Source organism: Vulpes lagopus, chromosome 6 (genome assembly GCF_018345385.1).
Source record: "Vulpes lagopus strain Blue_001 chromosome 6, ASM1834538v1, whole genome shotgun sequence".
Taxonomy (NCBI): domain Eukaryota; kingdom Metazoa; phylum Chordata; class Mammalia; order Carnivora; family Canidae; genus Vulpes; species Vulpes lagopus.
Genome location: NC_054829.1, coordinates 63,094,372 through 63,107,164, shown reverse-complemented (window position 1 = coordinate 63,107,164; position 12,793 = coordinate 63,094,372). Strand labels below are relative to the sequence as shown.

The 12,793-nt window shown below is 37.7% G+C and overlaps 1 protein-coding gene across 1 annotated transcript; it reads right to left on the bottom strand.

Annotated features, from left to right (window-relative positions):
- Positions 1-311: 311 nt before the first annotated feature.
- GPR33 (G protein-coupled receptor 33) lies at positions 312-6,566 on the bottom strand. Its single transcript, XM_041759859.1, has 2 exons — positions 6,455-6,566; positions 312-1,979 (listed from the first exon to the last, which is right to left on the bottom strand). Exon 2 carries the CDS (start codon positions 1,971-1,973, stop codon positions 954-956), a length of 1,020 nt encoding a protein of 339 aa, XP_041615793.1. The 5' UTR covers positions 1,974-1,979; positions 6,455-6,566; the 3' UTR covers positions 312-953.
- Between the last annotated feature and the right edge of the window lie 6,227 nt (positions 6,567-12,793).

Sequence of the window (12,793 nt, the reverse complement as noted above, 5' to 3'; positions counted from 1 at the left end):
ATTGATATGCCTATAGCCTCAAAAACCAAAGGTTAAGAATCATATTTGCATCATTTCACACCAACTGGTATGAGTATAATTGAAAAAAAAAAGGAAAATAATAAGTGTGGGTAAGGGTGTGGAGAAAGGGGAAATTTTGCACATTTCTGGTGGGAACATAACATAGTGAAGCTTCTGTGGAAAAGTATGGTGGTTCCTCAGAAAGTTGAACATAAAATTGCCATAAGACCCAGTAACTTAAAATAACTCAAAATAATTGAAAACAAGGACTCAAACACATACTTATATTATCAGTGTTCACAGAGCATTATTCACAATGGCCAAAGGTAGAAACAACCCAAATGTCCTTTAACAGAAGAATGGATAAACAAAACACACAATGGAATGAACATACAGTAGAATATTATTTAGCCATAAAGAATAAAGTTCTGATACATGGTACAATATAGATGAACTTTGAAAACATTATGCTACACAAAATAGGCCAGACACAAAATAAGAAATGTTGTATCTATCTACTTATATGGAATATCTAGAATAGCAAATTCACAGAGACAGAAAGCAGATTAGAAGTTATGAGGGGTTGTAGGGAAGGGGAAATGAGGAGTTACTAGTTAATTGGTGCAGAGTTTCTCTTTGGGGTAATAAATTTTTTTGGAAATAGTGGTGGTGGTTGCAAAACACTTAATGCCACTGAAATGTACATTTTAAAATGGTGAAAATGGCAAATTTTATGTTGTTTATATTTTACCGCAATAAAAACAGTAAAAATAATGACCTTTGCAACATCACCCATTGCTTGCTTTCTTAAAGCCTCTTTAATATTCGTAGATCTAACCATAATACAGCCTGGATGTCTCTATAATAGAGGGATTATATTATATAAAAGTAGAAGGTACATCTCTGGTGGTATAATTGACTAAGAGTCCATTGTCTGCTCTGGGATCCAAAATTTAAATGTAGGCTTCCGAATTTAGGTTTTGTGTCCTTTCTGCCAAAAAGTCCTCACTTAATGTTGACTCAAACAGAGCAAGAATGGACCTTTTGAAAATATTTTTGAAGTTCTCCCCAGTAAGCAGGTAGAGTGTAGGAGAAAAGATGGCATAGAAAGAAATAGTTATCACTGTAAGTATCTGAGTCAGCTGTAAAAGTACTGATTGGTTCTTAGTGAGAAGTAAGCCCTGGTGGACATGGTAGGGCATCCAGCACACAAAGAAAGAGATAATGGCAGTCACCATGACTTTGAAGGGCTTTTTGGATTTAAACAGGCCCCTCTCTTTCATCTTGTTGGCTACTCTTTTATAACAAAGGGTGATGATAAAGAAAGGCAGAAGGAAGCCCAGCAAGAAGCGGCCAATGAAAAAGGCTACATGAACCTTTTCCCTTAATATTTGCATCTTTTTGCTTTCCCAGTTAGGAGACACAGCATAGTTATTTTGGCAGGTCACTCTTCCTTTATGGTCATCATGTGTCTCCCTGAAAATCAAATAGGGCATGCCGAGGGCAATGGCAGAGAGCCAGATTACCAGGATGATGCTGGAAGCCCAGCGTGGGGTTCGGTGCAGCTGTGACCACACTGGGTGAAGAGTGAGAAGGTAACGGTCAACGCTGATGGCTGAGAGGAAGAAAATGGAGGCAAACATCCCTACTGACAAAGTGGCATTGAAGACCTTGCACATGGCAGTTCCAAAGCTCCAGTGATTGTCCTGAAGGTAGGTGGTGGCTATAAATGGTAGAATCAACGTAGAAATAAAATATGAGAGAATGAGATGAAAAAATAAGAGCGTATTGACAGTCTTTTTCATCTTGAATTTAAGCACCCAAAGGTAGAGACCATTGGTGATGGAACCAATTATAACGGACATGCACAGAAGAAAGGCGATGATCGCGTTTGAGGCAGGAGCTGGAAAGTGAGTGCTGTTTCTTCCTAAAGTGGAGACATTGAGCAAATCAGTAAAGTTGATCAGATCCATAATTACCTGTAGAGAGAGACAAGGAAAATAACCACAAAAAAGAAGCAAAAAAAAAAAAGGTTAAATATGGAAACGCAAACAGTAATTTTTGCATAGTAATAGTCAAAATGCTACTGTTTTTATTTATTTTATTTTATTTAAATTCGATTAATTAACATATAATGTATTACTGGTTTCAGAGGTAGAGTTCAGTGATTCATCAGTCTTATCTAATACCCAGTGCTCATTACATCATGTGCCCTCTTTAATGAAAATGACACTATTTTTAAAATGGTAAACAAAGGGGCACTTGGCTGGCTCAGTTGGTAGAACATGCAATTCTTGAATTCAGGGTTTTGAGCTCAAGACCCACGTTGGGCATGGGGCCTACTTAAAAAAATTATAAAATGACAAACAATATTTCCACAATATTACAAATCAGATATTTTCTTAAGCCTTTTATTTTTATTTTGTATGAAGAATTAAGAGCAGATTAATCTGAGCATCCAAAATAGAAATAATACAGATGAAATTAATGTGAAAGAGAAATAAATTTTGGGATATTTTGACTTGAAGCAATAAATTTAGTTAGCTAAAAATCTTCTATTTAGGAATGAACCATAAGTCTGACCCTCCTTGTGGGTCATAACTTCTTGAATAAAGCAGTGTAGGATCAGTTTTACTTGACTAAGACTTGGTCAGGGCAAATGTTGCTAATGAAATTGAGTAACAAAATTAACAACTACTGCAAATCAGTAATCATTTAGAGCTATAATTAGGTTTCTCCCATGAGCTAATTATTATATGTAGTAAATGCTGTTAGCTAGTAGTTTAACAGTCAACACATGATAAGAACCAATACTCATTTGGGAGCCCTAGGCTAGGGCACCATAATAGTGTGACATGCTGGGGCACCTGGGCAGCTCTAGGGTTGGTTAAGGGTCTGACTCTTGATTTTGGCTCAGGTTGTGAGATTGAGCCCTGTCTCATACTCTGCTCTGGGCAGGGAGCCTGCTTAAGATTCCCTCTCCCTCTCCCTGTGCTCCCACCCCCAGAAAAAGATTGTAAAGTGCCTTCAAAATTATCAATCAGGGATCCCTGGGTGGCGCAGCGGTTTGGCGCCTGCCTTTGGCCCAGGGTGTGATCCTGGAGATCCGGGATCGAATCCCACGTCGGGCTCCCGGTGCATGGAGCCTGCTTCTCCCTCTGCCTGTGTCTCTGCCTCTCTCTCTCACTGTGTGCCTATCATAAATAAATAAAAATTAAAAAAAAAATAAATTCAGTTAGCTTGAATTTAAAAAAAAAATTATCAATCAAAGAGGAACATGTACTGTTGAATATACTGGTAATTCTTCCTTACTTGGGGAAAGAAAAGAGGGAGAAAAGTCAAGGAGTTTACATTTATCTAATTATTTTTATATGCTAGGAGCTTTATAAAAAAGTCATTTCTTTTTTCCTCATAAAGACGAATATTTAAACAGAAGAGGAAGTGAGGTTTACAGGGGTTAAATTTCTTATTTATCAACATTTCCCACGCTGCCAGCATTGTGGTAGGTGGGGAACCCTACCAGTGTTTTATGTTATTTCTTTGAAAATTATAATTCATGTGTAGTGTTTTGCTAATGCTCCATGAATCTGAGTATTTGATTATACAAAATATCCCATTTCTTGGATAATTATTCCTGTAGTATTGAAAATATGAATCTGAGAATGTTTTGGAAAATAGCTACTATATATGATAGTTATAGCAACAAATTGGTTTTTGATGAATTGGATAAATTGCTTTAATGGAGATTGCTGATGATTTTTTTCACTAAGCAAAAACATTCTAAGAATATATATAGAGAAGAAATAATTGTTATTAAAACCACAATTGCTTTAAGTTAATTCTGCCTTCTAAGGAAGTTGCAAAATTTTTCTCCAAAGTAGAAAAATGGCCCTCTTCAGGAAAATACCTTAGTAGTCTGCTATGAAGTGTAAGGACATGGAATAGGTAGGCAACGGTGAGTGGAAGAGTAGGAACCTGGGAAAGAGGCTGTGAAGGCCCTGGAGCCATGAGAAGAGGGAGGAGTGAGGATGGTCTTCAGAGGGGGGGGGCCTCAGGAAAAACATGGCGGGAGGTTAGGAAGCTTGAAGAGGAGAAAAGGTCAGTGAGATATTCTGAAAAGCAGAAATGACACAGAGGCTTTAAAATGAGGAATTGTCTAATATTCGGGTTTAATCCATTTGCTATGCTTTACATGGTGTAATGTCCCTTCTCATTAATCACAACTGTCTTGTATTGGTGGTTGCTTTGGGGAATTGAAGGAAAAGAGCTTGTGTTCATGATCTGGGATGCAGTGGGATGGAGAAAACAGACCAGCAGCAGGAGGTGCCATGTGACTGAGATGATAAATATGGTGGAAACTAGGTAGATATTGGGGTATGAGTAGAAATGGAGAAACAAAATTGCATGGAGAATTTCTGATACTGTGAATGGATGGCCTTTGTGTATCTGTGTATGTGTGTCTGTCTTTGTGGTGTGTCTGTGGTCTGTCTGTATATCTCAGGTGCAGTTGTCTGCATATGTGGATATATAGTCTTGTGTGTGTCTCTGTGGTGTGTTTGAATCCATTGGGTGTGCATGGAGGTGTGTGTGTGTGTGTGTGTGTTTGTGTGTGATCTTTGTATCTGTGGTACAGTAATGTGTGGCCTTTGTGTGTATAGTGTATGGTTTCTGTGGCTTGTGTGCATTTATCTATGTAGTGTGTGTTTATGTGGTGTTTGTATGTCTGTGAGGTGTGTGTGTGTGGTCTTTTTGTGTATGTGTATAAGACACTGGATACCTGAATTTTAGGGTAGTTATTTTTAAACAGTTGTGTGCCTGACCTCTAGAAGGGCATCTGAAAGTAATATAGGAATTGAACAAAATCAATATGGGTAGTGGTTCTGAAAAGTATATACATTTTCCCAGGAACTTTGGTTTATTGCATATACCAGGAGATTTCTTCATTTTTTTAAAAGGATTTTTATTTATTTATTCGTGAGAGACAGAGAGAGAGAGAGAGAGAGAGAGAGAGAGAGAGAGGCAGAGACACAGGCAGAGGGAGAAGCAGGCTCCAAGCAGGGAGCCCGATGTGGGACTTGATCCCTGAACTCTGGGATCAGGCCCTGAGCCAAAAGCAGACACTCAACTGCTGAACCACCCAGGCATCCCAGATTTCTTCATTTTCAATGATCTTTTAACATGGTTTTAAAGTACTTGAGTATAAATTAGTGGGGCAGAACCTGGGCTCTGGTATCCCACAGAACTGGGATTCCATTCTATTTCTACCACTTACCAGCTCTGTGGACTCTTAACTCTGAGCCCCTTTCACCTTCTAAACCCCAATCAGTTTTTATGAGGATGAAATAACATAATGTATATAAAACACTTAGCTCCTTTCATGGCATACATTAAGCACTCTAACTTTTTACCTATTATTTTATTACTGCAGGTGACATTCCTTTCTTCTTCAAAGCCTCTCTGCTGAATTCTAGAGTTCCAGCAGTGATTTCCAGAAAAATCAAAATGTTCTTCTATGGGGGCAGAAGTTCTCAGATTTAGAGTTATTTTGAGACCTTGCTATAGTGATACCTTTGGCATGCTGGCTTTCAGGTAGACCTCACCTCTGCTTGGGAACACTGCTCCTGTCGGGATGGGCATGAGAACTTCAGGAAGCTGATCTGTGTTAATTTAGATACTTTATTGTAATGTAGTAGTACAGAAGTGACATTAAGTAGTATGTTCTTTTCTACCTTTCATACTAAAGCTCTAAAAACTTTCCCAAGAGTTAAATTCACTTAATGTTCTCTCAACAGTGTGTTCATCATTAGCAATGACCTATCCTGTGTAGTGCAACAGCATTTAATTAAAAAATAAAGCACTGGCCTTCCCCCAAATGATACTTTTCCTTTATAATGCTCAAATATGGAGATTTTTGATACATATTGGAGATTGCAGGGTCTCTACACTCTGCATCTGAATTTCCTGTTGAGGGATCCCTGGGTGGCGCAGCGGTTTGGCGCCTTCCGTTGGCCCAGGGCGCGACCCGGGGTCGAATCCCACGTCGGGCTCCCGGTGCATGGAGCCTGCTTCTCCTCCCTCTGCCTGTGTCTCTGCCTCTCTCTCTCTCTGTGACTATCATAAATAAAATAAAATTAAAAAAAAAAAAAAAGATTGTCTGAATTTCCTGTTGAGTTCATTGCTGTAGCAGGCACTGTCCTCTGGCAAATAGCACAGCCACTTACAGTCTTCCTCACTGCCTGCTACAGGGACTAGAAAGCCGTGCACTCATTTTCTCAAATTTCCTTACAGCAAGTGATTCAGTTATAATCTTCAAGTGATTCATATGATTCCGTGAATCATAAAGAGATGCCACCTGTGTAGTTTCTGGGGTTGGGAGGCTGATCTGGAGTAAACCTAGATGGTTTATTTCGGATGATAGCACCAGGATAAAACCTGCTTGCCCAGGGACTCTTACCTTGGAGTTATATCTGCATGTCAGATGGTCTTAGGCAGGCCAGAGTGATTCTAAACCAGCAGTCTGTTCTCCATGGACAGAGACAAAAATCAGTGACACTGTTACTTCATTTCATCTGCCTTTCTTCTTACTGATGCTATTCCCCAGCTTTGAACCTACTATTTAAATATTCCGTGAGGCCTTCCTGCTCTTTCCCAGTTCCTTTTTCTGTGAAATATATGCCAAAGAGGAGGAGGTAGAGAAATGAGTACTTCTTCAAGTCCTTTCTCCATTTTAAGAGGAAATTAAAAAAAAATTCCATAAACAGTCATTCTATTTAGGGTCGATAAACTTGTTGCAGGTGTTAAGACACTGATTAAAAATGATCTTCTCATATGTGGTCATCCATCAGGCACCCACTCTGCCTTGAGGGTAGCATGTTCATTAGCATGTGGAGCATGGTGTTGGGTACATAGGGAAGTGGTACATATCAAGCATGGAAAAAAGTGAGTCTGGAAATGAGCTACCTAATCCCGCTGGAGTGAAAATAGGAAGAAAAACAAATATTGAGTTTCGCATTAAAATGAAATGTGTGAGGGCAGGGTAAAGATTAATATTATTTAGTTGGGAAAGATGACTTTTATCTTTTGCTTGCATCTGTACAATTGTTAAAAATGGTTATGAAGAACACAGAGTTGGGTACCATATCATGGAAGATGATCTTGTTATAAGGAATCCGCAACACAGGTAATATATTTATGAACTGAGTCCTACATTTCCTATTTTCTTCTGTCCAATCCATCTCTGAAATTTTTTAGGATTAGCTTCTGTGTCGACCCTAGTGTCCTAATTTCTTTCCCGCTCAGTTTCCTCTTGATCTCTGCTCTGCCAGTAGAGAAAAATACATCAAAACCTCTGTGTGGCTTCAGTGCAGAAGCTCAGGAATCAGTTACCTAGTTTGTGTTAGAATCTTAAAGCTTTCATTGCTACTGTAGCCTTGTTAGAAATAGGCTTAAATTTTAGTTCTTAATTCATTTGAGACTGTGACTTTCACCCTAAGAACTGATCTTCTTTGCTTCAGGATAAGTTTTCAAACTTGCTACTGGATTCTAAGAATGATTTCTTGCTCAGATTTCATGCCCTTTGGGTTAATTCATGCATCCGGGAGCAGCCTGAGATATTATTTTATTCAAATCTGCTAATTTTGAAGATTAACAAACTGAGGTGCAGAGTTAAGTGATTCACAGTAGTTTTCACCAATAAAAGAACAAGGGCTCCTTCCACTGCCCTCTGCTGTTTTATTGATACAAAAGGTGAGGGATGTGGACTATGCTTTTCCTTCTTTCTTTCATTCTGTATTTTCAAATTTTATAATTGTAAAATTCATAAATAACAAACATATCAGATACTGTTGTTTAACACCCCAAATATACAAGGGTTAGTACCACCATTAAAGAGCCTAAAATTTAACTCTTTCATAACTGTCCTCAGAAATACTGTAATTAGTGAGTTTTTTCTTCGAATAGATAGTTAAACCAATGACATTAACTCTTTTGGGAAATAAGCAGACTCTGTTTGAGGAAGTTCTCTTCTGTGGCTTTGGTGATGTGACTTCATTCATTTCACTTTTATATTTCACATAAAGTCAGGTGGTTTCAAGAAAAGCTGTCATGGAAAGAGAAACTGTTTTATGTTGTTTTGATATAATCACAGTATGAAATATATGGAAATGTGGAAGCAGATGATGTTGCAAAATCAAATGCTTAAAAGTCTAGGAACTCATCTTTGTATATAATTTTTAGAGCTGAAAGAGACCAAGGAATTAATTTCATTTAATTCCTGATTCTATAGGTGTATAGACTAAGACCCATAGAGATATTTGAGAGCTTCTCCTAGATTCCATTATTAGTTAATAAATGAGTTGGGACAGAAATAATGTACACTAAAAATACTGATGCACTATATTGATTGCACAAGAAAGTATATGATAGAAAAAAACTCCTATATATAAATCTCAACTCTGCTACTTATTTGTATAACTTTTCTGAGTCTCTTTTCTCATTCCTAAGTGTAAAAAGAAAGAAAGAAAATCTCTCTTTTTTCCCTTGCATGAGATTTTCGTGTTTTTTTTTTTAAGATTTATTTATTTATTCATGAGAGACAGAGAGAGAATGAGAGGAAGAGACATAGGCAGAGGAGAAGCAGGCTCCCCGCAAGAAGCCTAATGCGGGACTCAATCCCGGATTCTGGGATCACGCCCCCAGCCAAAGGCAGACGCCCAACTGCTGAGTCACCCGGGCATCCCAAGATTTTCATGTTTAATCCCTCAGTATTTAATATAGTACTTTGTACAAAGTAAATTTTATTTTATTTTATTTTTTAATTTAAACTCAATTAATATATAATGTATTATTAGTTTCAGAATACAGGTCAGTGATTCATCAGTCTTACATAATTCCCATCACATGTATATACGTAATTATATCATGTGGCATCCTTAATGTCCATCACCCAGCTACCCCATCCCCCACACTCCCCTCCCCTCCAGCAACTCTCAGTTTGTTTCCTATGATTAAGAGTTTCTTATGGTTTGTCTCCTTCTCTGATTTTGTTGTTTATGTTTTCCTCTCTGCCCCTGTAATCCTCTGTTTTGTTCCTTAAATTCCACATGAGTGAGATATATGATAATTGTCTTTCTCTGATTGACTTATTTTGCTTAGCGTAATACCCTCCAGTTCCATTCAAGTCATTGCAAATGGTAAGAATTCATTCTTTTTGATGACTGAGTAGTGTTTTCTGTGTGTGTGTGTGTGTGTGTGTGTTGTGTATATATACACACCACATCTTTATTCATCTGTCGATGGATGTCTGGGCTTTTTTCATAGTCTGGCTATTGTAGACATTGCTGCTATAAACATTGGGGTGCAAGTGCCCCTTCGGATCACTCCATTTGTATCCACATCCTGGCCAACATCTGTCATTTCCTGACTTGTTCATTTTAGCCCTTCTAATTGGTGTCAGGTGGTATCTCATTGTGGTTTTGATTTGTATTTCCCTGATGCCAAGTGATATGAGCATATCTTCATGTGTCTGTTGGCCATTTGTAAGTATTGTTTGGAGAAATGTCTGTTCATGTCTTCCTGTTTCTTGATTGGCTTATTTGTTCTTTGGGTGTTGAGTTTGATAAGTTCTTTATAAATGTTTCGATACTAGCTCTTTATCTAATAAGACATTTGGAAATATCTTCTCTCATTCTGTATATTGTCTTTTGGTTTTTTTTTTGTTTTTGTTTTTTTGTTTGTATATTGTCTTTTGATTTTATTGATTGTTTGGTGTGCAAAAGCTTTTTATCTTGATGAAACCCCTAAATGGTTCATTTTTGCCTTTGTTTCCCTTGCCTTTGGAGATGTGTCTAGCAAGAAGTTGCTATGACTAGGTCACAAAAGTTGCTGCCTGTGTTCTCCTCTAGGAATTTGATGGATTCCTGTCTTACATTTAGGTCTTTCATCCATTTTGAGTTTTTGTGTATGGTGTAAGAAAATGGTCCAGTTTCATTCTTCTGCATGTGGCTGTCCATTTTCCCAGTACCATTTATTGAAGAGACTTTTTTCCATTGGATATTTTTTCCTGCTTTGTTGAAGATTAGTTGACCGTATAGTCGTGGGTCCATTTCTGGGTTCTCTGTTCTGTTCCATTGATCTATGTGTCTGCTTTTGTGCCAGGACCATATTGTCTTGATTACAGCTTTGTAATAGAATTTGAAGTTAGGGATTGTGATGCCACCAGCTTTGGTTGTTTTTTTTTTCTACATTCCTTTGGCTATTCAGGGTTTTTTCTGGTTCCATACAAATTTTAGGGTTATTTGTTCCAGCTCTGTGAAAAAAGTTGATTTTGATAGGGATTGTGTTGAATGTATAGATTACTCTAGGTAGCATAGACATTTTAACAATATTTGTTCTTCTAATTCATTAGCGTGGAACATTTTTTCCATTCTTTATGTCTTCCTCAATTTCTTTCATAAGTGTTCTATAGTTTTCTGAGTACAGATCCTTTGCCTCTTTGGTTAGTTTTATTCCTAGGTATCTTATGGTAAATAGTTCAAAATAATTGTCTCAATGTTTATAGTTATTAAAGAAGATGGTTCCTGAAATGACTAGGTTAGGAATGTTGAGGAGAGCATATACTAGGTCTTAGAATCAGTGTGGTTAAAGGCTTAGCAAAAGAGAGCAGTGCTTTATTTGGCCTGGTTTTGCATTTTTCAAGATCACTTCTTACCACCCTCTATGTCCCAGCATAGTAGGAACAAAGCAGGTGTTAGCTCAGTGGTCTCCATTCTGGCTGATGTCAGAATCACTTGGAGGTCTTTAAAAAAATGCAGAGTATCCCTGAGATTTAATTCATTTATGTACTATTTATCAGATATTTGAAGTATTTGGAGGACTGTTCTTGCCATTAGGGATACAGAATAAATGAGAAGAGCTTTGTTTCCATAGAGCTTACATTCTAGCGGGAAGAAATGGACAATAATAAAGTTATTAAAGTTAATAAAGAAATATTACCTAGCACTATAGTATTATAAAGAATATAAAAAATGGAGACGTGATGAATACCTAATTGGTTATTCTAGATAGGGTAGTTGGGGGATCTTTCTGTAGATGACATTTAATGGGATTGGAATGATATGAAGTAACCAATTGTACAGTAATAAAGAGGAAAAGCAGGGTCGGGGAATGAGTGAAATAAGTGATGGGGATTAAGAGTATAAACTTCCAGTTACAAAATAAATAAGTCACCGAGATGAAAAGTACAGCATAGGGAATGTAGTTAATTTGTAGTAATGTATGGTGACAACACTTATGGTGAGCCTTGAGAAATGTATAGAATTGTTGAATCACTGTTGTACATCTGAAACTTATGTAACATTGTATGTCAACAACACTTTAATAATAAAATATTTTTAAAAGGAATATTTTTTCATTCTATCTTTTATGTTCTCTAATGTCCTTTTTAGTGGATAATTTTTCTTTGTAATTACGACCATTTAGACTACCAGTTTATCATTAAAGTTATAACATTTCCTTAGAATACTATTTTATAATAGACCTAAGTATATTGGACTCTGTATAAAAATGTGAAGTCTTTTATTATTTAAATAGGCAGACATATGTAATTACATAAGGTAACACTATTCTATTTTATACAAACAGAGCACTGTTTGTTCAAGAAAAGTTACGTTTAATAGATTACTACTGGAGTGGTTTATTTCTCTACCAGAAAGTATATTTTATGCATACTGCATTTTCTTTTTAAAAAAATATTTTATTTATTTATTCATGAGATACATAGAGAGGCAGAGACATAGGCAGAGGGAAAAGCAGGCTCCATGCAGGGATCCTGATGTGGGACTTGATCCCAGGACCCCGGGATCGCATTTGAGACAAAGGCAGTTGCTCAACCACTGAGCCACCCAAGCATCCCTACATTTTCTGTTTTGTATGTAGTGGCTTTTCAGTGATGGTGACGGTGCTTTCAATGATTTGCTTTTTAAGAAGTTAATTCTGGGTTTCAGGGGCAGAAACCCTGGGTGGCTCAGTTGGTTAAGTGTCTGCCTTCAGCTCAGGTCATGATCCTGAGCACCTATGATCAAGCCCTGAATCAGGCTCCCTGCTCAACAGAGAGCCTGCTTTTCCCTCTCTCTCTCTGCCCCTCCCCCTGCTTATGCTCACTTGCTCTGTCTCTCTGTTAAATAAATAAATCAAATCTTAAAAAAAATGAAAATAGGGACACCTGGGTGGCTCAGTGGTTGAGCATCTGCCTTTGGCTCAGGTCATGATCCCAGGGTCCTGGGATTGAGGTCTGCATCAGGCTCCTTGCAGGGAGCCTGCTTCTCCCTCTGCCTATGTCTGCCTTTCTTCTATGTCTCTCATGAATAAATAAATAAAATATTTTTAAAAATTTAAAAAATAAATATTAATTCTGACTTTCAAATAAAAAGCATTAAAACTTCTCATTATATGGGATCCCTGGGTGGCGCAGCGGTTTGGCGCCTGCCTTTGGCCCAGGGCGCGATCCTGGAGACCCGGGATCGAATCCCATATCAGGCTCCTGGTGCATGGAGCCTGCTTCTCCCTCCGCCTGTGTCTCTGCCTCTCTCTGTCTCTGTGACTATCATAAATAAAAAAAAATTTTAAAACTTCTCATTATAAAGAATATATAAACACTAATTCAAAGAGATTTATGCACCCCTATGTTTATACCAGCATTGTTTACAATAGCCAACGTATGGAAACAGCCTAGTTATCCATCAATTGATGAATGGAAAAAGAAAATGTGATGTGTGTGTGTGTGTGTGTGTGTGTG

Coding starts and splice junctions, on each gene's coding strand:
- GPR33 (XM_041759859.1), bottom strand. CDS start 1,973: ATGGATCTGATCAACTTTACTGATTTGCTCAATGTCTCCACTTTAGGA.